This window comes from Microchirus variegatus (genome assembly GCF_963457635.1).
Source record: "Microchirus variegatus genome assembly, chromosome: 22".
Lineage (NCBI taxonomy): Eukaryota > Metazoa > Chordata > Actinopteri > Pleuronectiformes > Soleidae > Microchirus > Microchirus variegatus.
This window is the reverse complement of record NC_139823.1, coordinates 5,151,762-5,178,973: the sequence shown is the minus strand read 5'-3', so window position 1 is coordinate 5,178,973 and position 27,212 is coordinate 5,151,762. Positions and strand designations below refer to the sequence as shown.

Genomic DNA, 27,212 nt, shown 5'->3' with positions numbered 1-27,212 from the left:
GTCCATGTGTAAAGTAGTCATAAACGCAAGATGAATCCAGCAAATAAAAAAGTCATATGCAGTTCTTTTATTGGATCATGTATTGTCCTTTGCAGTGATTTGTCTACAGCTATATATATAATATGTGTGTGTGTGTTTGTGGGTTGTATATATAATATATTTTCGAGGGTTGTATGAGGCCTTCATATAATCTATTTCAAAGTTACAGGATTTATATAATTTTATTTCTACTTTACATAAAATATTGTGTACACAAGGCAAGATTTATTTTCACAGCAGTTCACATTGGTTTTTAAACCCATGTCTCTCATGTATGGCTTTAAAATCAATAATCAAGACAAAATAACTGCAGTTTATTTGTTGAGCAGTGTTTCCAGTGAGTTAATTAGTGCGGTAATAATAGCAGACATGGCGGCAGAGTGATGTGTCAATGCATTCACACTTTGGCCACTGGGGGAACTTCCAGAAGCTGTCTCAGCAGCTTTCAACAGAGACACATAGTTCATGACAATTTCATCTACCTTGGCCACCACCTCACACCGGTCCCTCTCTGTGCTCAGGCCTTCCACCAGTGACATGCAGGCTTGCGTTAGACAGCAGACTGTGTGAAAGCTGTGTGTCAGAGTGAGTAGTAACTCTTCTGGGCTGCTGTACTCCTGGGGCATCTGACTGCAGGAGCTGCTCAGCACTTTGGCCTGCATGATAAGCAGCTGGGAGCATGTTTCCATATCAGGGTCACAGACTTCATGCTTGTCCATTCTGGACAAGTGGCCTATGCTGGAATGCAACACACTGACCATCTCTAAGGCATCCTTCCTAGCAAGTGCGAACCCTGTGTGGAGACTATAAGTTTTTCCCTTCATTGAATTTACATATGCCAGCCTTGCTTCAAGGCTCACGTCATTCATAGGAGTAGCTTTATTACTCTGCTCAGCTTTATGGCCTGCTTTCTGCTTTGTTTTTTCCTCACAGCAGAGAGACACTGTGCTGAGAGAACACAGCGCATTGGGGGGCATGTTTCTGCTTTCTCTATCACCATCAGTATTTGTCTTTCTCCGGAGGAAGCAGTGGCTGAACGGCCCTCGGCACCTCCAGGTACCTGCATCCAACCTCGGCGCTGTCGACTCTGGCAGCAGCTGTGAGGCTCCTCTTTGCAGCCCTCCACCAGAGGTGACCGAACCCTGGGAAAAACTTTTGGGTAAGGTTTTGGCAGAGTACATTTTCTGCGCTTTTGGGGCTTCTTGAGACTGGAAATTCTGACCACCACTCTTCCCTGTAAGTGTGGCTTTGGTCTTCTCTATCAGTGCTTCTAAGCTCCTAGAACCTGGCATCATGGTGCTCCAACTCCTCCTGAGCATCCGAACCCTGTGTGGCTTCCTGATGCTGCCTGTTGTTGGGTCATATGACGATCCGCTTGAGGGGATAGCCAGGGCGTGTGAGTTGGGTTCGGAGATAGCCCTTGTTAGCTGGCTGGGCTCTGTGCTACTTTGTAATGACGGTGGTGACATGGTTTTGGTGGTTGTCTTGTTACAGAGAGCTAAAGATGAATCTTTCCCAGGCTTCTTCAGCTGTGTGCAAGCTACACTAGGGGTAGTAGGAAAATAAAGAGAACTGTTAAGCATCTACCTGACAACAAAACTTCTTCTCAGACATTTTTTTTAATTCTTTTCAATTATGCAGACAAATAGTATGATATTTTACGGAATACTCTTGTTTGCTTTTTATGATTACCAGATTGACAGAGTGAAACATAACAAAGCATAAAGAGTGTGTTTGTAGAAAGCAATATCTGCATTCTAATACTTGAAATTCGCTAATGAAAAAGTTGGATTTTATTTGCCCTCTCTGTAAAAAAAAACAACTTAAGAAAATATGACAGAAATTCATCATTAATTAAATTAAACGCATCAAAAAATTTGAATGACTTAATTTCCCATGGGGAATGTTGTCACAGAATACCTTTCTTCCAATGGAAATTGGAGACAGTGAATTCTGTGGCCCATACAAAGTATTCATTTCTGTGAGTAGCGCCAACACAATTCACTTCTATTTACTGATGTGAATACAGAAACTCAAAGATATCTCAAAACATGGACACATGTAGACAAAAGTCATCGGAATAGTTTTGTAAGTTGAACAAATTGTCTGCGAGGACTACATTCCTGCCTTTATTTTTCTATAATGAACAACTTTCTTACAGATATAGATAATCGGTAGCATACCACTGTGTAGTTTTACCTGTGGTTTCTTTTATCTTGGGCATCCGGTGACTGCCATCCCGTGCAATTGTGAAGCCTGGCTCAGCGCTGGTAGCTGCGTGGATCTTCCTCAGCAGGGTGGGATCCATGGAATGGCCAACCTTCCCCTGGCTTGGAGGCCCATAAGCCCTCTCCTCAGCAGCTACATAACTCATCCCCTTGATGGAGGACTCTGACAGTATGTGCATATTATCCGTGGCACAAAGGGGAGAATCCATCGGCGTGGCACAGCTGCTGCTGCCTGTGCTGCAGCCAGCATCTATAGAAGAACACTGCGAGCTTTGGAGAGAATGCATACCCTCATTCTGTATCAATGGCATACGCTTGCTCACATGGTATTCATATAGCCGTGTGGTGTCTTGCTCTGACACTGGAATCTTAATTTGCTGCTGCTCATTATCCTGTCTTGTGGCATCTCCCTGTGCAGAGATGGGCCCTTGGGATGGGGAGCGGAGATGGGCATTTATCTTTTGGCTTCTTTGATCCAAGTCCTGTTTCTCTCCCTTGATTTTCAACCTGTCTGTGAAGGGAGCCTGTGACTCATTCACACATTCTGGCGAGAGGCTCTCTGCCATTTTGTTTACAGTTGCTTTCTGCTGCAATGCTTCATGCATGTCTTTTAAATGAATCCTCCCTAGATCGAGTTGATTCATGTAATAGGAATCTCTCACAGTGAAAGCATTATACTTCCCAACAAGATGAGGGGGCTCCTCCTTCGCTGAGTCTTGAGAAGTCATGTGCGATTTAGCAGAGGATTCACAGGTATCGCCCTGCATTCTGCTGTCTGCCTCCCTCTGTTTTCCTCTCTGTCTGCTCATTACTGAGCCCATGTGCATCTTAGTGAAGTAGTCGCTGACAGATTTTATTTCCATTGTCTCTGGCTCCATCTCGCCTCCATCTGAGTGAAATATCTGAGAGGAAGCAACAGCAGATGATTTCACCTCGTCGTCCTGATGCTCCTGTGGAGTGTACTGCAGAGCTCCTGCTCTACCATCACTCTGTGCAGACACATTGGCCTTTTCATCATTCATGGCGTGGTATCCTTCTGCAGTGGCTACATGCATCCTCAGGTGGCTCTCTAAGTGCCGTTGAGCGCTGGCCAGCTCAGAGCTTTCAGTCATCTCAGAAGAGTTTGTCTCGTTGCCAGAATCTGAGGACTCAGGACTAAATGCTCGTGATATTTCTACACCTGTGTACCACAGAAAGACAAACACTTCATTAGCAATCTCATCTGACGCAAATGGAAATTATCACAGATTATGGAGTGAGTCAAATATAACTGATTGTAATTAAAATGTAAATGAGCGTGGGGATGAGAAAAGTGTAAATGGGTTCTTAAAAATAACAATTACCATACAAAATAGGCCTATAAATCACTACATGACAACATTTTACTACTATTAAATATTAACAGAGAATTCTCACTGACTCATCTGGCATTGTGTAAGCGTTCAAATGAAAAAAAAACAAATGGGAACAAATCTTGACAAAATGATTTACACTGTAATGAACACGGCTGATTGTATGTTCAAATGAATGAGTAAATAAATACACACACAAATGGAAACATAGAACAAAATGAACTTTATTGAAAAAAAAAAATCAACAACAAATCAAAAATGAATGGCTGGAACATGTGTGAGGTTAATGAATGAATGTTACAATGGTGAAAGGAGAACCTGTGCTGCTCTCCGCCTGTGCTGGACTCTGTTCTTCTGATGCAGCGAGGGCCTCAAGTGCCTGTAATGTGGACACCACTGCATTGTCCAGGGGCTCTCCATTGCCCTCCGCTCTGTGGGTGGGCACTGAATCTATGAGAGACACTGGGATGTCATTTCCAGCTCCCTGGGCTCGAATCCCTGCTCCCCCCTGCTGCTCCTCCTCATCAGAGCTGTCCCTAAAGCCAGGAGGAGGAGCAGCAATGGCCAGGTTAAGAGAGTGCAGCAGTACGTCATTGTCTTCCTCATCATTACCCTCTGGTGGAGGAGGGAGGGAGGTCAAGTCAATGATGTCATCTGTGGACCCTGAGAGAGATAGTAACATGGGCTTGTCAATGTCACTCATCACCATGTCCTCCTCACAGCTGATGTCATCCTCATCCTCAGCATCATCAGTTGTGTCTGCGTAGCAGATATCGTGTAGCAGTGGCTCCTCAATGCACTCAGTAGGACCAAAGATTTTGGTGGTGTAGTGATACCCATCCTCATCCTCTATGGCATCCATCATCTTATAGTCCTCCTCAAGACGCCTGTACATGGGGCTGTGATTCTCCAGAATCTCTGGGCTTTCATCCATCAGTCTCTGGTAGCCCAAATTTTGGGGGTTTACACAGTCTAAGGGAGGATCTCCAAATATAAAGGAGACCTTTGCACTCCTGGAGGATTCTTGGGATTTGGGCCTGGGGATGTTAAGATAAGTTTGGGTGCAAGGGATCCTGCAGCACTCTGCTCTTTCTGCCGTGAGCATTGAGTGCTGAGGCTGATGTATCTCAGTTGTGTATACTAGTTGGCCCTCACACCTCCCGTGGTTGACATATTCACACTCCTGATCACAATAATCTTGACTGAACCTCTGGTTATTTCGGTCCTCATACGCTGTATGAGGCGTGCTGTATGTACACTCGATGGCCTGATAGTTCTGCTTTGTTCTCACTGCATGGCCTGCAAAGAGGAACCAGAAACATGAAACAGGTCTATTTGAATTCACCTCTTGTTGAGTCATCGTGCGATCATTTGAGACATACTTGTTTCCATACTGTCTGTATTTTTGGCCACGTTGAAGATGGAGCGTCGGGAGTCCACCAGTAATCTGTAGTACCCAGCAGTCAAACACGCCAGATTCATGGCATCAACAGACTCCATTAGGAGAGTGATAGGCTGTGAAAAAGGCAGATAATCAATAAATGATACAGTGGGTCTGTGGGTTGAGTTTATAATGACAGAACATTTAGATTCATAGACAATGTAGAATGTACACAAAAAACTAGTCAGCATCGCATTTTGTTGTAAAAGGGCAGAAGGTTTGTTAACCTTTACATCCAGGACATGTAGTTCCACTCTAACCCTGTTCTCATCTTCCGTATACATCTCGATGCGGTTGACATGACTGAAATCAGCCAGAAGAGCCACCAGGTTCGTTTTGGTGTTAATCACATGACTGATTCCATATTTGGGCCCCACCAGCAATGTCACTTCTGTATGTTTCTCGCCTTGCTGTAAAAAAAAAAAAAAGGAAGAGAACACATGTTCTGCATGAAAATGAACAACATGAAACCTGACAAGTGTTATTGTTTCACACGCTAGCTGTGCATAATGTAAAATAGCTAGATGGTTTCACTCACAATTAGTGTGGATTTAAACACACGTCCTCCATACAGCCTCAGGTCACTGAGATACTTCAGATAATGAACCTTTGCTTGCAAGGCAGTCAGCTACAAAAAGCAGGAAACAAGATGCAATCATTTAAATTAGCTACTCACAGCCAATGGGCAACTGAGCCAATATCGTTTAATATTGTTTAAGCCATCGTCTTGCACCAATAATCTGAAATTGAAGACTCCAGTAGGTGGCATTTAAGAGTCTTATCAGACATGGGGCAAGGCAAAGAGAGACTGTGTAAGATACAAAGATAGAGATGAAGATACAATACATACATAGAAAGATGAATGCTGTACCTTTTTACCAGGGGGCACCAGGTTCTGGTTTGTTTTGAGGATGTGAGTGAGGGCTTTTTTGATGTTCTTCTCTTTCATGCTCGACAGCACTGCGGGAGGCAGAAACAATGCCAAACCCCACTCCTTTCTGCACACAATTAGAACATAAAAACTCTTAAAATGAGACTCTGGGGGGGATCAAATCATCATTTGACAATTGATTAACTGACAAGCTACAATCAGACTTAACTAGAAGTAGTGTGCTCTACAGCTAGAATAATGTCAAAATGTGGCTCTGCAAATGAGAGACATGACGTTGTTTCGAGTGAACGTGACGCAGTGTGAAATGTGATATACTTACTCTATATACTTCAGGGAAACTTTCTGGGACTGCTTGGTATTGATGGTTAGAATATACATTTGCAGGGCGGCCAGGCGCAGGGCTGTGTCATATTTCAGCTCTGACCCAAACCTTTCCAATACCACATCATTACAGCTCTGAAGGTGAAGGTGATAGACAGCAGGAAGAGGTTACCCTTCAGTCAATATTCTCATTACAACACATCCACAACAACCTGAAAGGATGTTATGAAATACTCAGGTCTTACTAACATGCCCCTCTTCATCGCCATACTTAATTGCAAAACATCTTTGTTTATGTTTACCTGAACATAGAGGTACTCAAATGCTACCGCGTCTCTCCGGAGTAGGTCCAGGGGATCCTTTGGGACAAAAGTGACGCGAAAAAAGCACTTCATCTTGTGTGACCCTGGCCTCTGTGTCACCTAGAGTACAAGGCAAAGAGGGGTCCGATTAGTCATGCAGTCTACAAAATGCCAGTTTAAGTATTTGCATACAATATACACCTAACACCCAAAAAAAGGTTAAATTGTTAGCTCAGTTTTTCACAAACAGTACCCGCTTTTTAAAGATGACAAACTATTGAAAAAATTAATTTATGCACATTATTTATGACATATTCTATACATTTCTGCAGCTTTGTTTGGGAATCCCTACTGACCCATTGGGTCCCAACCCAGGTTTTGGGGATCACTGGGTTAGCTTCAATCGATAAATAATTAAATAAGTATGTCAAATAATTTCACGGCAACATTGTTTTCTATGCACAACCAAATTAAGAAAAATAGCCTGCAAATGTTGTGTGTTAATGTGTTACTGCTGTACACCACAGTGCAATGCAGTAAAAACCATGAAAGGGGATATCCACCGTGTGTTTTTGCTGTGCCCCTCTCTTGTATAGTGTCACCTGACAGCGCTGTCTCACCTGAGTGAGCATCTCTTGCTCATGCAAGAGCATGAGTTTGCTGGCAGATCCATCAGCTCTTTGCTCCAGCATCAGGGAGAAGTGCTCGATGCTCTTAATGGATAGCTTTTCTTGTAGGGTCAGGATGACGTCCTTACACATGAACAAAGTCATTGTTAATATAACATGCAAATCATGCTCATCTAAAAGCCATTAGTACTGTTTTTTCACACCTGAGCACACACTACAGCATGAACACTCTCACACATCATTTTTTTAACTGAAGTGGAATAAAGAGGGAAATGTGGATTGCTGTGCCCGCTCTTGTTATCTTATGATACAGCTGCTGTTTGTGTAGCCACAGTGAAGTTTGCACTTTACGGTGAACAGTATAGCTGTGAATAACATTGAATATTTAAACTGAACTTCAATTTACTTTGTGTCACAGCACTATGTGAAGCAGGGTTTGTTCGTTCCAGCACCTACCTTAATGGATGTGTTGCTGTCAAATTTAAACGATTTAGTTTGCCCATTCTCCAGGTACACCTTTAGAACATTTGGCATAAAAAGAAGGGAGTTGTCCTTCACAGTTTCCTGAGGATGGGATGAGAATCGTGATAAGTCGATTTCACTTTTTTATTCTTGAAAGTTCATACAGCATCTGTCATGAGGAGGTGCATTTGAAATGTTTGTAATTAACCACTGTAACTTTGGAAATTTAAGATAGAAGTGTTGCAGGATTAAATGGAAATTGAAAGAGCAATTCAGCATACTGTACACTCTTAGAAATAAGGGTTCCAAAAGGGTCCTTCTACAAGAGCTGAGATTCTACCTGGAACCATTTGCGTCTGAAAAGGGCGCAAATGGTTCCAGGTAGAAAAACCCTTTCTTCTGGAAAGGGTTTTTCAAGGGTTCTTGGTAACACTAATGGTTCCAAGTAAGAACCATTTTGATCCAGAGAACCCTTTAAAACTCCTTTCCTGAATAAAGGGTTTTAAAAGGGTTCTTGGTGGAACCCTCCAAAAGTGTTCCAGGTGGAACCTTTATAAAAAAGGTTCTACCTGGAGTCAAAAAGGGTTCTCCTATGAGAACAAGCCGAAGAACCTTATATGGTACAAATTAGCACTTTTATTTCTAAGAGTGTGGTCTTGTTGCTGAGATGAAATTGTCAATGATACGATCAGGAGATGGTTAGCTTAGCTTAGCATAAAAACTGGGAACCAAGAGATCAAGCTGGCTCTGTACAAAATACGCACAGTCTGCCCACCAGTGAAGGGAACTCTTTAGTAAATAAACAGACCAAACGGTCGGTTGCTGGAATACACATGTGATCACCTTATGTTCAAATTAGTTATTGATTATTTTCAATGAATTTCTACTATGTGACAAATCCAACCAATTGGGGAGGGTCTCTGTAAAAGAGGCCCCCCTTTCCTTAAGTCACACATGTTCTCTCTTTCAGCCTAGTGCTGTTTTTCTCATGTGTCTCTTTCCTTCTGTTCGTAAATTATAATGTTTTCACTCTGCTCTGTGCTCTGGATTCACTACGAGTTATAGTCTGTTGTTGTAGCTTCTTCAGAACCTTGATGTGTACAGAATAAATCGTGACTTACTGGAACCTGGCCATTGATGATGACCTCTTCAGCAAAGCGGACTTTAACAGGATTAGTCTTTAACTTGGCCTTTTTGGCTGCGCTGATGAATGCCGATTTGGGTGACTTTTGGAAAGAAAAAGAAAACAGAAAATAAACAACTGAGATTTAAAGGACAATCCCTGCCATCAGAGATGAGTCACATTGTGTTTTTTCATCACACAAGTCAAGGATGAGTCCCTCTTGAAACACGGCGACCTCCTATTTCTCCCCGCCAATGTAATTAAGGTGGCACTTTATAACACAGCATATGATCCGTCACTGCTGTCATGTCACTGAGCTTGCAAAGAAGCACCTGTTAAATGGAGTTTACATGGTTGAATAACTCTAATCCCTGGCTGATCCTTTGAGTAATGTGGAATTATAAAATCTCTGTTTCCCTGCATATCAATCAACTTAAACCACTTGTTAAGACATTCATCGCACTGAGCCTGGAGAATTGACACTATGGTTGAATTCAATGCAAGATGAAAGGATGTACTAATATCAGACTTCCAAGATTTAGGAAATGTTTTTTTATATACATTTGCCAGCCACTTATTGATGCAAATATATAGCCAGTCATGGCTGCATTCACTGCATTTAGGCATTTAGACCATTATAAAACACCATCACTGCTATCAACCTTCAAATACCCTGCCATACTGTACTGCTACCTACACTATGTGGTCCTGTCTGAGAACACACATTGATTTTTTCGGGCTATTTTTGGAACTGCAACTACATTTTCGCTGAGTTAGTACATGAACTGTCAACAAATGCCAAATATATGTTCCTGGTGCTGTGTGTCCACCACCACCTAGTGACTCTATGACATTATATGTCAGCTTCATCCAAGCTTTTGTGAAGATCTTGTGCTACAACATGAGAGTGACCAAAGATAATCAATTGGACTCAATTTGAGTTAGCCCCAATCCATCACACAGCTATAGGGCTTTGCTGATACAGTGCCAGCACAATATGGCATGATTAATGTCTTGCCTTCATACAGTCAACAAAATAATAAGCTCTGAACGCCACTCATGAACTGTACTGAATATAGATGACGGAGAAACTTACTGGGTATGGTTGAACAACGGTCAACAAAATGGATTCCTTGCAGCTCCTGCAGAAAGAAAAACAATATTTTAATTGTTGCGAGGACAATAACATATCCCAGTGATTGCCTGTGTAATGCAAAGCTTTATTGTCGAGACAGAGTTTACACAAGGCCACGACAACTATGATGCAGTGTTAACATGGGGATGTTTTACCTGTGGTGTTTACTGTTTACTGACAGCTGCTTCAGTGACACTAATTTGATGAGATGCATGAGAAAACCACCAACACTAGCATGCAGGTGAATTGTAGCAAATGGAACGAGGGACTAAAACAGTTTGGTTGAATTATTTCGGATTGGATTTCAGTTTTTGGATCCCGTGTTTCTGCCTTTTATACAGAACAGAGGCAGAATAAAGGCACAAAGGTGGCCATTTTGAAACAATACTAACAAACTAATGCACAAATTGCCTGTAGGTGTGAGTGTATGAGGGTCTCTATATGTTGGCCCTGAGATGGACTGGCGACCTGTGCAGGGTGTACCCCGTCTTTCGCCCTAGATACAGTATGTCATCTGGGATTGGCAGCAGCCCTGTGACCCTCATGTGGAGGATTAAGTGGTAGACAATGGATGGCAGAAATCATTCAAAGACAGCAACATATATGTAGGTACCCAACAGCTTGACCATGTATCTATTATACCAGACATAAGATCAGATGATGCACCACATCTGTAGAATATTTTGTCACTGCAAATGCATTCCCGCCACTGCATCTTCACGTTTAATTCATTCAATTAGCAAAACACAGCTTGGCATTTATTTTAAAGTAGTCACATGAAAGTCAAGTAGGTCAAGGGAGTTCACCAGTTACCACCAAAATGTTAGTGTCCACAACAGCTTTTTTTTTTTTTTAGCACATACTGCTTAACTTTTTTCTTGCTACCTGTATTTATCTTAGATGTGAATGTTTTGTTGAGAGCATTTCATATATAGGGTTAATATTTCTTATAATATATATCATATAAGGATGGGTTACTTTAAAAAATGATTAAAGATAAAAAAAACGTGTTGTCATAATTAAGTGTGTGAACCTTTGTTTACCTTATATGTCAGTGTGGCAATGATGCCAACTCCTGAACTAGATCCAAGGTGCATTATGTGCACTACAATCAACTGGAAGCAGTAAAACCTTTTGGCTGCATCAGTGATGATTTACACATGCACCATTAAAGGAGATGGATGCTTTTGCAAACACATATTTTGAAACTAATTTCATTTACAGACCTCTTTTCTGTCAAAAGGTCACACTTTAATGTACTTGACAGAAATGTTCTGAGCTAGCGTTTCCCAAACTTTGGGAAGCAGCGGATTAAAGGCGGGGATACTTTTTCAGACACTACGTTATCAACAGCAACAGATTTAACAAAAGGCAAATGGCATCTGATCTTGATGTGCTGTCATACCTGACAAGGTCAATAACCCTCTCCCTCGGAGCTGAACTGACAGGCTCCTCATTAATCATGATGATCTCGTCTCCTGGGATCAGTTTACCCTCTGATGGACCCCCTGCCAACACACACCAAACAAGTATTAAGTGCAAAATGTGCACAGTCATGTCATTCTTCTTCATTTTCTTGGTTTCCTGTCTTGTTCCTCACAGCTCAAATGAACTCTTAATGACTCAGTGCTGCTTAAATCAATGAATCATCAAAGTAAACTACAGCTTTTGAGCCTGTGTGCTTTTCCTCTCACTATATTTTTGGAGGTTTTTTTTTCTCCCTTGGGGATTGTGTTGATGATGTCCAGGGATCGAATGAGTCACTGCTGCATTCGAGCTTGTGCCGCTGGTTCACTTTACCTGGTGTGACTGAGCGTACTACTACCGGTTTCTCACTGCCTGCCACAAAACCAAAGCCGAGCACCGGGTCTCGTCTCATCTCCACCTTCCGGGGCGCTGGTGGCACAAATTTGTCTCCGTCCAGACGAATCTCCTCCAGGGAGCCGCTCTGGGAGATGTGGCTGTGGGATTGACAAAAAAGTTGCTCTCTGTTTTTGCCATCATGTCTGGTTGCTTTTGTTACAGTCATTTTGTATCTGGAGCTGTGAAGCTTGTGTTTAATTTCACTTGAATGTGAACCCTTATTCATTACAACAACAAAAAAACAACTGAAGCTGAAGCAGTTAGCTCGTTAAAAAAAATAATTTTCTGCTCTGAAACATTTGGCATAATAATTTGCACTGCTTAGCATCTCCATTAAGTAAATGTGTGATGGGTATTCTTGTTCATTTACAGAATATGAATAAGTAATTGATTAGTCAAGAAAATAACAAGCAGATTCATGCAAAAAATGGTATATAAACGGTATATTTTTTCTTTTACTAAATAAATCCAGGATGCCATCATTAAAAAATAAGACACTAGTGCAATGCTGCAAAAATAGATCATGTGGGAGAAAGCATTCAAGCTCCAATGTTTGTGTTCTCACGTCGTAAATATCCACTGTGCGCTTCGCTGAGAAGCAGTTACAGTTTTCCGTAGTACTCAAACCATAATGTGTTACAAATGACACATGCTGCATTTAGTAAAGATGCAGAACAGGTAAAATGGGGAGCATCGTGCCATTTCCTCTCCCCATAGCTTCAAACGCTTCAGCCATTATTTGACCCCAGTCACTGAAATGTCTGTGGTCTTGAGCTCTTGCACAAACTGAATGCTTCAACATTCCCTGCAGTGATCAGAGATTTTACTGTGCGTCTCCTCCCTCTCTCTCTCTCTCTCTCTCTCCCTCTGGCTGCAAATGCAGCAGCAGCTCTGTGTGTTGCCAACGCTGTTGGTTAATTAAAGCTGTGGGCAGACTGTGTAATTCACAGTTATTCTTGACACATGTACTATTCACCGCTAAACACTAACAATTAATCTTTCATGGCACAAAGACCCAGTGAGATCTGTCAATTGCAATCCAGTGTGATTAAAAAAAATAGCAACAACAAGGGCAACAATAATGCTCGAAGCTTGGTAATTGTCAACTGATATTTGGGAATTCTCTCTGAGACCTGGGTAAATCAGCAAAGAAACAAACTGTCATGAGGACAGACCGTGAGATGCAGCTGCTGCTGTTGCCGCCACCATAAATGTTAAATATCCAATCTCTGTGATGAGCTCACCTTTAGTTTAAAGAATAAATAATACATTAGTCTGTAAACACAGAATTTAGTGAAATTGGGTCATTACTTGGTGTGTGAGTTTAGAGGTTTATAGTCTGTCGCTACTTGTCTCTTTGTCTTAGCTGCCTATAAATCTTTAATTTATGTCAATCAATTTTCTAAACCTCAGGGTAAAAGACTCATCTTTGTACAAGATCCAGGTCACAACGTAATACTTTAAATGTGCAATAAATAATTTGATGTAAATCGAGCTGTATGAGTTAGCCAAGGAAAATAAAAACAACAATACAAATGCACCAGCTTAACCCTTAACACCTAAGCCTCAAAATGTCCGTCTGGACTTTTTTTTTTGCTTATTTTAACCATAAAACAACGTACGTACTTTTGCCCATTTTTCCAGAATAACGTTCAATATCTGGCAGTTATTTACAATTTACTGCAAGTATTTAAAATAACATTTGTATCAGTCTTTGTCTCAATATAGGCCAACAAAATGGAAACTATGTACAGGCGGTTTTCCGATTCTCTCCTCTCTACACTCTTGGAAATAAGGGTTCCAAAAGAGTCCTTCTACAAAGGCTGAGGTTCTAACTGGAACCATTTGCCTCTAAGGTTTTCCAAGGGTTCTTGGTAACAATAATTGTTCCAGAAAGAATTTCTGCTCTTGTTACTTAGACTTAGACTTCTTTAATGTCCATAAAACGTATATCAAATGGAAAACTGCCGTCGGCGAACTGCGGTGGCAGCACAGCGAAATCAAACGGCAACAATCTCAATCTGAAATCTCACATAGACATTTGCTGCGATAGCTTCTGTTTTTGAATTTCTCATCGTGGCGATCGATAAAGGTTCATCTTCAAACACCTCCCCCTTTCAATACAGAGTGTTTACTGTTGTTGATCATGACCCACGCAATAAGTCAATCAAACACTGCTGGGGTGGCCAGTCTTTTTTTTTCCTTTTAATGGTAATTGAAGAACTATGCATTAGTACTGCACTACTAATTTGTTTTAAAATGGTGGTGCATGCTAATAAGGGAATCTTAATGCTAATGTCTACTGTGTTAATATTATGCAGTGGCTCTAATGCGTGCATTTGTAATTAATTATGTGCTATCCTGCTTTCAGTTAAAACTTCCCTCGCTCCGAGTCTTCCATTGTCTTCTCTCAGATGTGATGGAGTGCAATGTTTGGGGTTGTTTTTGTAAGATATATTTGACTTAATACTGTGGCTTGATTCTGTTCAGTTAAACTGATCTGTTAAGCACTTATTGCTCAATAAAGAATTCAATCACTTTTTTTTTTAAATGCCCTTTTTTGATGCAACCTTGATATCAACATTTTTTTCTTCTGCAAAATGAATTTAAGATGAATACCAGGCATCAACAGGCAAGACTCATTATTGTTGTGGCCAGATTGCCCTAAATTTGTTTTGCTGTCACCCATTGAAGACATTTCCCCAATTACCTACTTTATAATCACAGCGACAGTATAATCATGGACAGCACAGATTCTCAGTAGTATGAACAGGCAGGCAGAAGACACTGGTAATGATTTGTGAAAAGTAAAAAAAAGACTAACAAGGGCTAGATTATTTATAAATAATGACCAGTATTATCCGAGGTTATCCTAGAAGAAGCTCTCATTCTGTCATTTTACAGTAAAATTAATGAAAGGTGTGTCGTTCCCTGTAAAATTAGTTTAGGTTTACTGAACTTTGGCAGTGTGTTTATCAGTTTGATTGAAAGAACAATAATTCAGCGTGCACATTTTGTGATTAGTTTCTCAACAGGGTTCTTGATTCATATCCTGGTCCCTTCAGTCCAAAGACACACAGATTGGAGTCAGGATTAACTCATAGTATCAACTGCACTCTTAGAAATAAAAGTGCTAAGTAGAACCATATAATGTTCTTCGTCACCTGGAACCCTTTTGGAGGGTTCCACCAAGAACCCTTTTAAAACCCTTTATTCAGGAAAGGGTTTTTCATAAACAAATGGTTCCATGTATAACCTCAGCCCTTATTTTCTTTTTTTTCTTTTCTTTCCAAAAAAAAGAAGAAGAAACATTGAAAAAATTGAGCACAAATCCAAACCGTATGGACCTGTGCATCCTGGAAGTGTGCTGCCTCCTTCACTGCATGGCCACCTGCTAAACATGGCTAGATTCCCATTATGCAGGCAGTCATGCATCTAATGGTTCCTAATAATACCTATTAGTTGTAGCTCTGCAGTCTAGCAGTCATGAGCCATGCGGTGCTATACAGCAGCATGAACAGTGAGCAGCAAGAAGTGCCACTCTTACAAGTCTGGTATAAAGATTATAGACGATTTCACCGCTGGTTTCCAAAGGTAATTTAGTTGAAATGTCCTCTAACTGCTTTGATGCAATTTGACGCTGAGTGGATGTGAAATGTCTTTTTCCCGTTGGTGTGTACTGGATATTGATCACTGTGTATCAAATATTTAGAACCTTGCAGAGTGTTGTTTATGCCTTGAAGGCCACAACATTGAAGTAGACATTATAGTATGTGTACTTCAGCTTGTTACACGACTCCAATAAAAATAATGAAATCAATAATTGTGGTTTATCACATATTATGTTGTTAGTTTTTTTTTTTCCCCAATAAATTAATTGATTCCCTCTCCATAGCAGTGTCATAAAAAGAGAACAATTAGTAGCATCAAAATAATCCTTTGTTTCTAAGCGGTGTATTTTCCTCAACAATCTTTAAAGCAGGGGTCTCAAACCCCCTCTTAAATTTTCTCCAAAAAAAAAAAGTAATCCGTGTCTGTGGATGATCAGGGCTAATTTTAGGGTAGCAAAATTACAATAATTAATACTTAAAAGAAAAGAACATTATTGAAACTAAACGAAGCACTCGTTTCATCATGCACAGCATTTCACCAAGGCTGCTTGGTTTCTCGCCGTTTCAGTACACTCTCTCCTGTCTTTCAAGGTTAATAACAGCGTTTGTTTTTTTTTTAAACCCGACAGAATCCAGTTCCGTCTGGATCACCACAAAAATTGAATCATCGGGTCATAACCTACATCCCCCAAAATGGATTAACTTTTTGAGGTATCCAAAAAGAGACAGACAGACAAACAAACACGGACAAAAACATAACCTCCTTGGTGGAGGTAATAATCCATCAATTGTCTGTACCACTTATCCTTTGAGGGTCACAGGGGGACGCTGGAGCCAATCAGGTTACCCTTGTGTGCAGTATCTGCCTTAAAACCTCCAGTCTGGTCCGTCTGAATTTTGTGTCCCCACACTAAATATTGAACGCCTTATTTTTATGCGTGTGTTCCTGTCATTGCAGCCTCTACATGTGTTTCACTGAGAAATATACCAGTCTAGCGAGTATCAACACCCAGGAGTCTTCACAACCTTACATGGCCACTGAGAGTCACACAGACAGACAGACATTTGATTATTCATGAGCCTCTCTCAAAATTGGACACAAAATGTGAAGCCACAGCACCCTCCGTGAACTGCCTCCATCGCAGCACACTCTGGATCCAGCACTCTCGCTGCTCCATACTGCTTATATAACTCCTCTGACATCATGCTTCTCATGCTCTAACCCACGTGTGAAAAGTGCTCACCTTCAATTTTTCATTTTGAATGTGCATATAGAGCATAAAAAGACGTGTGTGAGTTATCTCAATAACAATAAAAAAACAATAATAATAACATATGAGAGGAGCAAAAAAGGACTCATGAATGCAACAATTATGTGAGAGCATGGACGTCTTAGATGTGGAAAAAGCTAAGCTGAACGAACAGGACAAATGAAACCAGCACATCACTTGTTACATGAGGACAAACATACAAACAATTGTTTTTTTTTTGTTTCTTTTACTTGCCTCTGCAGATTTCCAGAAGTGCCTATTATGTAGGATCAGTTATACTGACAACACTGATCCAGCCTCCTGTAAAGAACATGCAGCCTCTTGCATCCTAACAAATCCCCTGCACAGGTGGAATTTTTTTTTTTCTTCAACACCAATGTGTACACACTCACACTCTCCTCTTCTCCCTCTTCTGCATTTGGTAGACTGCATGAGAAGTGTTGTGGGTGTGTGAGAGCACGAGCGAGAGAGTGAGAGTAGGCAGTGGCAGAGTGTGCGCAGGCAGCAGTGGAGGCAACAGAGAATCAGTATTCTGAATGCACAGATGGAGACAGTGTGGAGGCAGTGACGTGGCAGGAATAATCACGGGTTGGCAAAGCGTCTGAAACATCTGGGACAGAGTAAGCTCCACTCGGTTCCTTTAAACACAGGGTACTTACTTGATGTAGCAGTCACGCCCCTCTCTATTAGTGCCCATGTCCCATCCATTGGGGGGTCCCTGCGCCGCGCTCCAGGTCCCTGAAGGGGGTGGCCAGCCCGATGATTTGGTCCTGTGGCTGCAGAGGAAGAAATGAGAGGGAAGTGAAGCACAGACCCCACTTTATATCAGAATCGGTGGTTACATTCGAACCTTCTTGCGTAACACTATCGAGCTCCAAGGTGAAAAGGAAATTCTCAGCGGCATTCATCATGGACGCATACATAATAAAACAAATTAGTTGTGAAGTTGTTCCACCCAGTGATAGCAGAAAGCCCCATTCCATCATGATGAACAATGTCCAACAGCCATAGTTCACCCAGTAAAATGCAAATCAAATTAATTACGTAAGCTCGACACACAGGCGGAGTTGTCATGCTTCACTCTTGTGCTTTGAGAGGCATGAAATTGGTTTTATTTCTCCATGTCAGCCCATTATTTATAAAAGAAGCCCAGAGGAGTTCTCTGATTAAGCTGCTCTTTGATTCGCTCACAGCAAAAGATTATTTGATCAATGTTCAGAGACTACAGACAGTTATGACTGACCACCATTAATTGAACGGTTTGTTATCCAGAGCACTCTAAATCTGCATTAACATGTCCCAAGTTGCCCAAGTACAGGTATTTGTTTTTGGAGAGTATAATTGGTGGAAAAGTATTGTCCTTTGTTTGTTGTTTTTTTTGTCTGCACCCTTGTGCTCGTCTTTGCGTCTGCTGCACACTGGTGACGCTGTGGAAGCGGCGGGCAGTAAGTTGTGTCACTTCAAAGGCTTGTCTGCTGTGTAACAGGGCTCTTCACATTCATTATTCAAAGCCTCTGTTTTCTTTGCCTCTTAATGTCCCCCCAGTTACTGTACTGCTGATAATAAACAGTGTGCGGTATGTGCATGTGTGGGTGTGTCCGTGAACATGTCTGTCACATGGCCATTTCATACATGAGATATGAATAATATATTTCCGTCCCATCAACGTTAAAAGACGGGTTACAAAATACCATAAAGCTCTTAACCTAAGCCAAAACGCAGCTTTTATGGTGCCTGAGCTCATAAAATCAACACATCTAAACGGGGTGCTTTGAATTATAATAAATAGTGGTGTAAGTAAGGCACCGACGACCCTCATGTGGAGGATAAAGAGGTAGAAGATGAGAGTGAGTGAGTAGTGGAGGTAGTAAGGCTGGTAATTGTGTTTTGCTTTTGTTCGCTGCATTGTGCGCTAAATTGGTCTCAAAACACAGGAATCAATCGGATTTCTTCCCTAGTACAGTGGTATGTTTGGGGGGACATTAGTGTTTCCACATGGGTATAGATTTATCTGACTTGCAATACATTAGCTGGGAGTGATGTATAACTATAGAACACATTTCCTGCAGCTCAAATGGACACCACTGGAGACTGTATGACACGTTTTTGGAGCAGTGCTCCGCTCAATGATGAATCCTTTTGTAAGCTCTATTTCAGATTCTTGGATTAAGGGCTTTCTTAATCAAATCAATAACAACACACCTCGTTTGATGACTTCAAGAAGCAGCGTGGGATATTGGGAATTCTTGTGTTGTCTTGTTTGGTTTGCACCTTAGCAGTCGATATTACAGAATGGACCATTAATGGTTGTTGTTATCTCAATACGGGAGTACACTCTTAGAAAGAAAAGTGCTAATTAGAACCATATAAAGTTCTTCGGCTTGTCCTCATAGGAGAACCCTTTTTGGTCTCCTTTTATAAAAAGGTGCTACCTGGAACCTTTTTGGAGGGTTCCACCAAGAACCCTTTTAAAATCCTTTATTCAGGGAAGGGGTTTTAAAGGGTTCTCTGGATCAAAATGGTTCTTACTGGAACCATTAGTGTTACCAAGAACCCTTGAAAAACCCTTTCTTCGGGAAAGGGTTTTTCAGAAGTAAATGGTTCAAGATAGAACCTCAGCCCTTGTAGAAGGACCCTTTTGTGGAACCCATATTTCTCAGAGTTTAGCGGCTTCACCAGAAAGTTTCATGTTTTTATATACGTGTGTTTTTATATATTTTATATATGTGTGTATTATTGCCATGGATATATGAACTCTACTCTGGATACTGGTGTCATCTACAGTATTTTGTTCATATTTCAAAATGTAGCAGTACAACTGGCAGTGTTGGCAAATGTATTCTTATGTAATATATGACATGTTACTCGCTGCTTGTGTTTAAAATGAATAAATTGTGTTGCGTTGGTTCACAGTAATCTGGCTCAGCAAAACTTTCTGGAAGAAAATAAGTTCAATCCATAACTTGTGTGATGTATTTAATTGTATCACTAAATCATGTGTTCATGTCACCACTGTATACCATTTTAAGAAGATTGTACGTACTCGGAAATTCTAAACAAAGGTCTATAATACAGAGAATAGACAAAGTAATTAATCCAAATTTTATTATTCGCAAAACCGGACGGATAAACAAGACCAGAAAATCATTATCCTCAGTTGTGTCACTGTTGGATAATATACACATACTTATAATAATAATCTTTATCTTAGAATCTTGCGTAGAAGAGAAAAAAATAAAATGACAGTACTGTTTTGGGACATTTTAAACCTTATGTTCAGAGCCTAATTTACCCTGGTGACGTGTCAAAATATCGCTGGCATTGTTTTACGCGGCCGCCAATGACAGCCACGCAACGACACATTCTGCCTCTCTATCTGTGATCAAAGCCATAAGCGGCTCATATCTGCAGTGGCACGCAACCAAACTGAGGAAGGCACAGTCACTGCTTCATTTTTTTCATACCATTTCAGCTCGACTGGTGGATGTGAGGTGCCGTGAATTTTCGGTAACCCATCACGTCGTCATTTTAAAATTATTTGTGACTGGCAACTGGGCTTATATGGTTGGAGTATAGTTTATGTTAAATAAATGGACAAGCTTTGTGGAACATGGGTAGCTGTGTGGCTGATTAGCCTCTGCTAAGCGAACTCAACCTTCTCAACACACACACCCCAAACCATTACAATGGGATTAACCTTGGCAGGAAAACATGGAGCGATGACTATGGAAAGTTGTTATCCTTTAGTGACAATATACTGACTAGTGAAGAAGTGAGTGTTACAAATGATTTCGCTAATGTAAGTAGTTCTTTTTCAAGGGCTGAGGTTCTACCCTTCCTGAAGAAAGGGTTTTTCAAGGGTTCTTGGTTAAATTAATGGTTCCAGTAAGAACCATTTTAATTAAGAGAACCATTTTAAACCCCTTTCCTGAATAAAGGGTTTTAAAATGGTTATTGGTAACATTAAGGGTTCCAGGTGGAAGCTTTATAAAAGGTTCTACCTGGAACCAAAAAGGGTTCTTCTATGAGGACAAGCCGAAGAACCGAAGAGTGTAGTATTCTCACTGATTCTGGACATTTTAATACAGAAATACATATTACATATTATAGTTTTTAGTCACTCACTCCCTCGTTATCTACGGCTTTATCCTCCACATGAGGGCTGCGGGGACAATCTCAGTTTTCAGTCAAGGTAAATTAAAAGAAGGTCAAGGAACTGCAGCATCTTTTGTCAGACGACACCTTAAGTGCTGCAGTTGTTGACATTTCTTCAAAGGTCTACAACATATTGAAGGATTTTGTACTTACAATTTGCTATGCCGTGTCCTCAACATAGGTTTCTGAACTGACCCATCGTTTCTCAATATCCATTTTTCTGTCTCTCAGCCACAGCCAGTCATAGACACTGTGATCTTTGATTTCTTTTGTCTGCGGGCGGGAGGCGTATTGTGCCTCTGAGATGCAGGACTCTGGCTTAACAGAGAGGTTGAAAAGGTTTACCGACTGGTGGACAGTGAAACTGATCTGCCCCAGGTAGCATTAATAAATGATGCCTGCGTGGTCACATCGGACTAAGTAATTGAGCGCCAAGTGGGCAAACCGTGCTGCACAATTCATGAACAGGTTACACAAGAGCTGGAGCCCAAGTGCGGACAGTTAGAGCAAGAAGTTGGAAGTACATGTTGCTTCCTAAATAATATCCCGATGGACAAGTTGCACTTCAAAATACAAAATCCATCTTGACTTTTTCTGGATATGGCACATTTCTTTTTATTTTAGAGTTTATCGTGTAGTACTCAAAAAAGCAATAACAAATAACAAAATCTTATGAAAGTAACAATACTATCATTATGGTATAATATCCACAAGCCTTTGCTACCACAACTAACACCGACATCAAGATCTAATTGTGTGCTATTATAGCATTTGTTAGGATGAACTGTGGCTCTAGCTTTTTATCCAAATTCATTAGTGGCTATAATTTGGACGATATGTGTGAACGTTCAGTTCTGAACTGTGCCGGGGGAAGAGATCACCTAACATCCTTCATAAAACTTGCATGAACAATGTGATCCCTGCTTTATCACTGTACTTCACTTTTACTTTCATCTCGATGAAGGCGAGCGGGGTTTGCAAAGAAGCGTCTCGATGTGCAGGGAAGGCAGAAATCCTGTTAATTTGGGGAGTAATTCTGCATGTTAAATAAGCCGCATAGAGTACATTCCCGACGAGGACACTCACACTTAGTCTGAATAATTTAGACAATCTCAATGTGGCTACGTGAAACCACGCTCTGGTGTGACATGCCTGCCATTACGGATGTCAACAACATTCTTTTGTACGTCACAGCTGTACTTATGTGCTGAATGTCAGAGCACCAAACTCCCAATTCCCTTATTCCTTCTTTTCCACCATGTATTAGGTATGAGGCAGGTTACTGTACATGTGCAGAGACATATAATAATCCAAATGTTGCTTTATGTACGTCATCATGAATGAAACATCACATCGTAGCTCTGGAAGCTCTCTATCTTATGCTTAACCAAAATACTTCACACAAACAAACTGCTACAACCACAGTGGTAGTCTTAATGAAGTTGAAAAAAAATGGATGGATTACGTAGGAAATCAGAAATGATAGTGATAATTAGTAAATACAGTTAGATATATACCTTGTGTGTCAGAAAGGGCTGTGACACTGCGCTGTGCTCTTGAATTAAAGAGACATTTATGCAGAAATAGACTGCTAATGTGATTGTGTTTGGATATGAAATCTGTCGAGAGACAGCAGATGAGATGGCCATCTCGTGGGAGGAGGCTGGGGAGCTGGGCAGAGAAGTGGCACAGACAGAGAGGAACCTCGCCGATTAAAGGCCTTATTCCTCTGCTCCTCTTTTAGACCGTTGAGGGCAAACATATGCTGCCTTTTGTTGAAGAAAACTTCTGCTTGACTTCTCTAACCACCACCTTGGTCCTAATCCTGTGGCCGCGGCATGACATCACATAATGATTACTCTTTAAATGTGACTATTGAAGTACAAGGTGACGATGCATCATGTCTCTTTATTCAGTGTACAGAAAAATCTCAGTTCTAAGCAAACAGTGATGATGTAACATCAACACGACCAAAGCACAGAGCCTTGATGACGAGGAATTGTACTTTACCCCAGTAACAAAGCATTGTGCAGCAATACTGACATTTTCTATAGTCACTTTAGAATAAGAGTCTATTTTACCCATCGTTCTAACCGAACACTGAATAACTGTGTTTGTCTTTGGAAGCACTGATATTGTTGCCATGGGCAACCACCCTATCCTGAGCAGCTTGCTGGTGCCTCTGTATAGAAAGGTTTTGGTTAGTTAATCTCCTCTGGGTGGGAATAAAGCAGCATTTGGGAAACAGCCACCCACCACCATCCTACTGCTATTTCACAGTATGTGAGTCTTATAGACTCCAGCTGGATGTGGTTTTACCTGTTAAACAGTGAAGCAAAGCAAACGGCGAACACAGGTGAGCTTATGTCGGAACATTTTACATATTTTAACCTGCAAACGCTTTAAACGTGGGAAACATATCGAGTCACAGCTCACATGTGCATTACACGGTCCACTTCTCTCATTTTATAAACAGCAAAAACAATCAAATGAAATAAATGTGTGTTTTGATTATTATGTCATTGTTACGTGCCCCAGGCGTCCTTTGCTCTACAGTGCTGTGGTAAAACACTAAGCAAATATAGTGATACACTTACCCTGGGGGCAATGAACTGGATTTTGATCCTCCTGCACCTCATTGTGCTACTCACTGCTTTTATGCTAAAAGCTCTTAAAGGACAGAACAAAATAGATGGCTGCTGTGGACCTCAACCACCAGCCAGCTGGCTCCCATTTCTGACCCTGAGCAATTTCTGATCCACTCTTTCCTAAGAGCCAATGAGTTGAATGGCAAAGTATGACAGATCTCTTGGTCTTTGTGTACTCTGGTGAACATTTAGGTTAATCAATCTGTATCCAGGCCACTGATTACCTGTGCAAAGTTTGCCATTATATAATGGATTTAAAACATACAATGTGGCAGAGCAGGGGGGGGAATAATAATAAGCAGTAGCAGCAGCAGAAAATCTTGGAGTCTAACATAATTTCATTGAATGTTGCCATTGTGACGCAGAAGCTTTCACTCATCTAAAGTTCAGCTTTTATTTGAAGGTGACTACAGGGGCACCAGCTCCAGGCTATCCAGAACCCTAATCTAGACCTAGCTCTTAATGCATGCAAAAATAGACAGTCACCTAATATACACACACATTCCAACCACCTTCCTGTACTGCAACTGAGTGATAATTGACACTTTTGACATAACTGTGTAATGTTCATGCTTATTATTGCCATAGCCAACTTGTCATTCACACCAGGTACATGATGTAAGAACATAATGAAAACACCACGAACACATTTCTCTAAAAGTTTCTCAAACTTTGGTACATGTTGCACCACCAGTGGTGCACAAGCTTCTTCTGGTGGTACTTGGAGGAATATCAGAAATACTGTTCTACTGTATATACCAGCTTATATGATCGGAGTTCATTTAAATAATATTAATTAGAGTCTCTTGTTCCATCTTAATCCAATTTCGCTATACCAGTGTCTGAACTACATACAAATAGTACCTCCTCACTGCTGGGCTGCATGAAACTACCGTAACTTTGTTTTACCCACGACACACAAAGTCACTAGTGACTTGTATGGCAGTTGTTTTCAGTGTAACTGAATCATTAGAGTCAGTTAATTAAAAACTATTTGTTCAGTTCTTCTTCCATGACCGGAGCACAGACTCTTGTCTGACAGAGTCACTGAACTTTCAGCAGTGCTGTCACTAAATATGCCGTACTCCTCTGTTAAATGATGAGATTTCAGAGATGAACCAATATTTTTACACTTGTCTAGTCTTTTTAACTGATCTACAGCTTGGCATTGTTCGATTTGATTCTTGTGTTTGGACGTTGCGATCATGCCTCTTCCTGTGACAGCACTCTGACCAATCAGTGGCCGGCAGTCACGACATCACACACAGCTCGTACTAAAAAAGCTAGCGTGCCGTACGAGTGCACTCTTAGAAATAAAAGTGCTAAGTAGAACCATATTAGGTTCTTCGGCTTGTCCTCATAGGAGAACCCTTTTTGGGTCCAGGTGGAACCTTTATATATAAAAAAAGAACCCTTTTGGAGGGTTCCACCAATAACCCTTTTAAAACCTTTCATTCAGGAAAGGGATTTTAAAGGATTCTCTGGATCAAAATGGTTCTTACTGGAACCATTAGTGTTACCGAGAACCCTTGAAAAACCCTTTCTTCGGGAAAGAGTCCTCCTACAAGTGCTGAGGTTCTACCTGGAACCATTTGCTTCTGAAAAACCCTTTACCGAAGAAAGGGTTTTTCAAAGGTTCTTGGTAACACTAACGGTTCCAGTAAGAACCATTTTGATCCAGAGAACCCTTTAAAACCCCTTTCCTGGATAAAGGGTTTTAAAAGGGTTCTTGGTGGAACTCTAGAAAAGGGTTCCAGGTGGAACCTTTATAAAAATGTCCTACCTGGAGCCAAAATCGGTTCTCCTATGAGGACAAGCCGAAGAACCTTATATGGTCCTACTTAGCACCTTTATTTCTAAGAGTGTAGCTGACTTTGCTCGGCCACTGTATTTGAACGTCAGCGATTATGGTGTTACTTCGAGAATCCAATATTTTCTTGCATGGTACTTGGTATAAAAAGTTTAAGAACCACTGCATTAGAAGATCAGAACAGAACAACTTCGGTCAAATGCCCAAATGGGTACGAGTCAGTCATCTTTCATCTTTCATGAATGCTCTGTAGTTCTAAACTTGACTTGACAAAGTATGAAGAAAATGAAAGAAAACATGCTTTGTCTGTTACAGCAGATATTATCTGGGGGCATTACGAGGCAGGAGGAAGAGACAATGAGGGGAAACGTTCCATTTCTTGTAGATCTCCAAACACATGCAGTGTGTTTTTGTGTAAAATGTTTTATCAGGCTTAATGCAACAGCATCCTGTTGAGCGTAACTCTCGCTGGCAGCTGAGAGAAAGGGGGGGGGGAGGGACAAAAAAGTGCCACTGTAACAGTGGTAACTCATAATCAGGGACAGCGTTGTGTGGCATTATTAACAGTGACAGGATGCAGTGACGTTAGTGGTCCACTGGAAGCTGCATCATAAACGCTGCCAAGGAGGGGGACTAACTGGAAAACAGCCTGATGAAAAATCTCTGCTACCAGTCTGATTTTCTCGAGGAATCCTATTTAAAAAACAAGCAGCTTTAAAACTGAATACTGAGTTAAAATATAATCTTTCACTGCTTCTAAAAGTACATTTATATTAATCGTTTTTGTTGATGATTCATAAATGAGATGAATGAAACGCATGCAAATATGACACAAACCGGTATATCTGATTTAATATTGCCCACTCATGATTATTTGTTTCCAACACCAGTGGTCTGTAGTGTCCCTGATGGAGCCAAATCCTCTCGGAGGATTACTGTTCACTGGGGCAGATCAGATAAATCTTGCAGACCCATGGGTGCATGAGGTGAAGTGTCTGCCCTGGTCATGAATGAATTACTCTTGACTTCATATCATGTACTCTACTTAATTTCGAAGCCAAAAATATATTTTAAACTACACTTTCCATGATTTCACGCACAAAGAATCAAAAAAGAGCAATCAATGTTGTTTAACTATGCTAATTTATATTTAAAACTACAAGGTTTCAGCTGTTTCTCCTGTTCTGGCCACATGTGAACTTCTCTCATAATGAAGGCCATATTCAGTAAAACATGTCTTATATCTAAACATGTTTCATACACAGTTAGTTATGTAAAAACATATATTTTTAATATACTGTTCCGACCCCTGATCCTCCTGACTGATGCTATTTAAAATCTGGAACCACTGGCAGGTCTGTTCATAGTCTTTCATCTATGACATAACAAAACACTGTCATGTATGAAGTTACTGTAGATGAAGACAGTTTAGCTACATGAACCGCATCCACTTCTGCATCCACCCCCACCTCTTTCCACCACACTTGCTCATTCACTTCACATCACACATGACTGCACAACTTGCCCTCTTGGGCAATCAATAACTCAGCATTTTTAATCACGCCGCTCCGGCGTTATCCCTGTGTCATTGTCTCAGTCATGCCTTTGAACACATGAAGCACACGCAGCCTTCTGGGAAGCAAACAGGCGCAGCCACAGGCAAACAGGCAAACACGCAGCAGCAGCATCCGTCGGACTCACCCTGACAGCTTTGGCATCTTGACAAAGCTGAACACATCCATGTGTGCTGCAGACTGCAGTCAACGCTACAAATGTACCATGTACTTCACTCTGGCTCCATTGTCCCAAACTGTCTTTCGCAGCAGGGAATAAATTATGCAGGAATAAAAGTGCTGCCTCTCTTCCACAAGTCAGGTGGAGAGATTAGTCCTGTTGTCTGGGCTTCTGCATGGCTGAGTGATTGCTTGTC

At 41.0% G+C, this 27,212-nt stretch overlaps 1 protein-coding gene across 1 annotated transcript; it reads right to left on the bottom strand.

The window, feature by feature from the left end:
- Nucleotides 1-353: 353 nt before the first annotated feature.
- On the bottom strand, nt 354-27,024 carry LOC310942839 (FERM and PDZ domain-containing protein 4-like; the record flags this gene model as incomplete). Its single annotated transcript, XM_083908282.1, has 17 exons — nt 354-1,579; nt 2,239-3,447; nt 3,938-4,918; nt 5,002-5,134; nt 5,288-5,470; nt 5,599-5,688; nt 5,932-6,058; nt 6,272-6,408; nt 6,576-6,695; nt 7,196-7,327; nt 7,661-7,768; nt 8,788-8,892; nt 9,886-9,931; nt 11,330-11,432; nt 11,725-11,885; nt 17,329-17,445; nt 26,984-27,024. The coding sequence occupies 17 exons, from the start codon at nt 27,022-27,024 to the stop codon at nt 354-356; spliced, it is 5,019 nt and encodes a 1,672-aa protein (XP_083764408.1).
- Nucleotides 27,025-27,212: the final 188 nt, after the last annotated feature.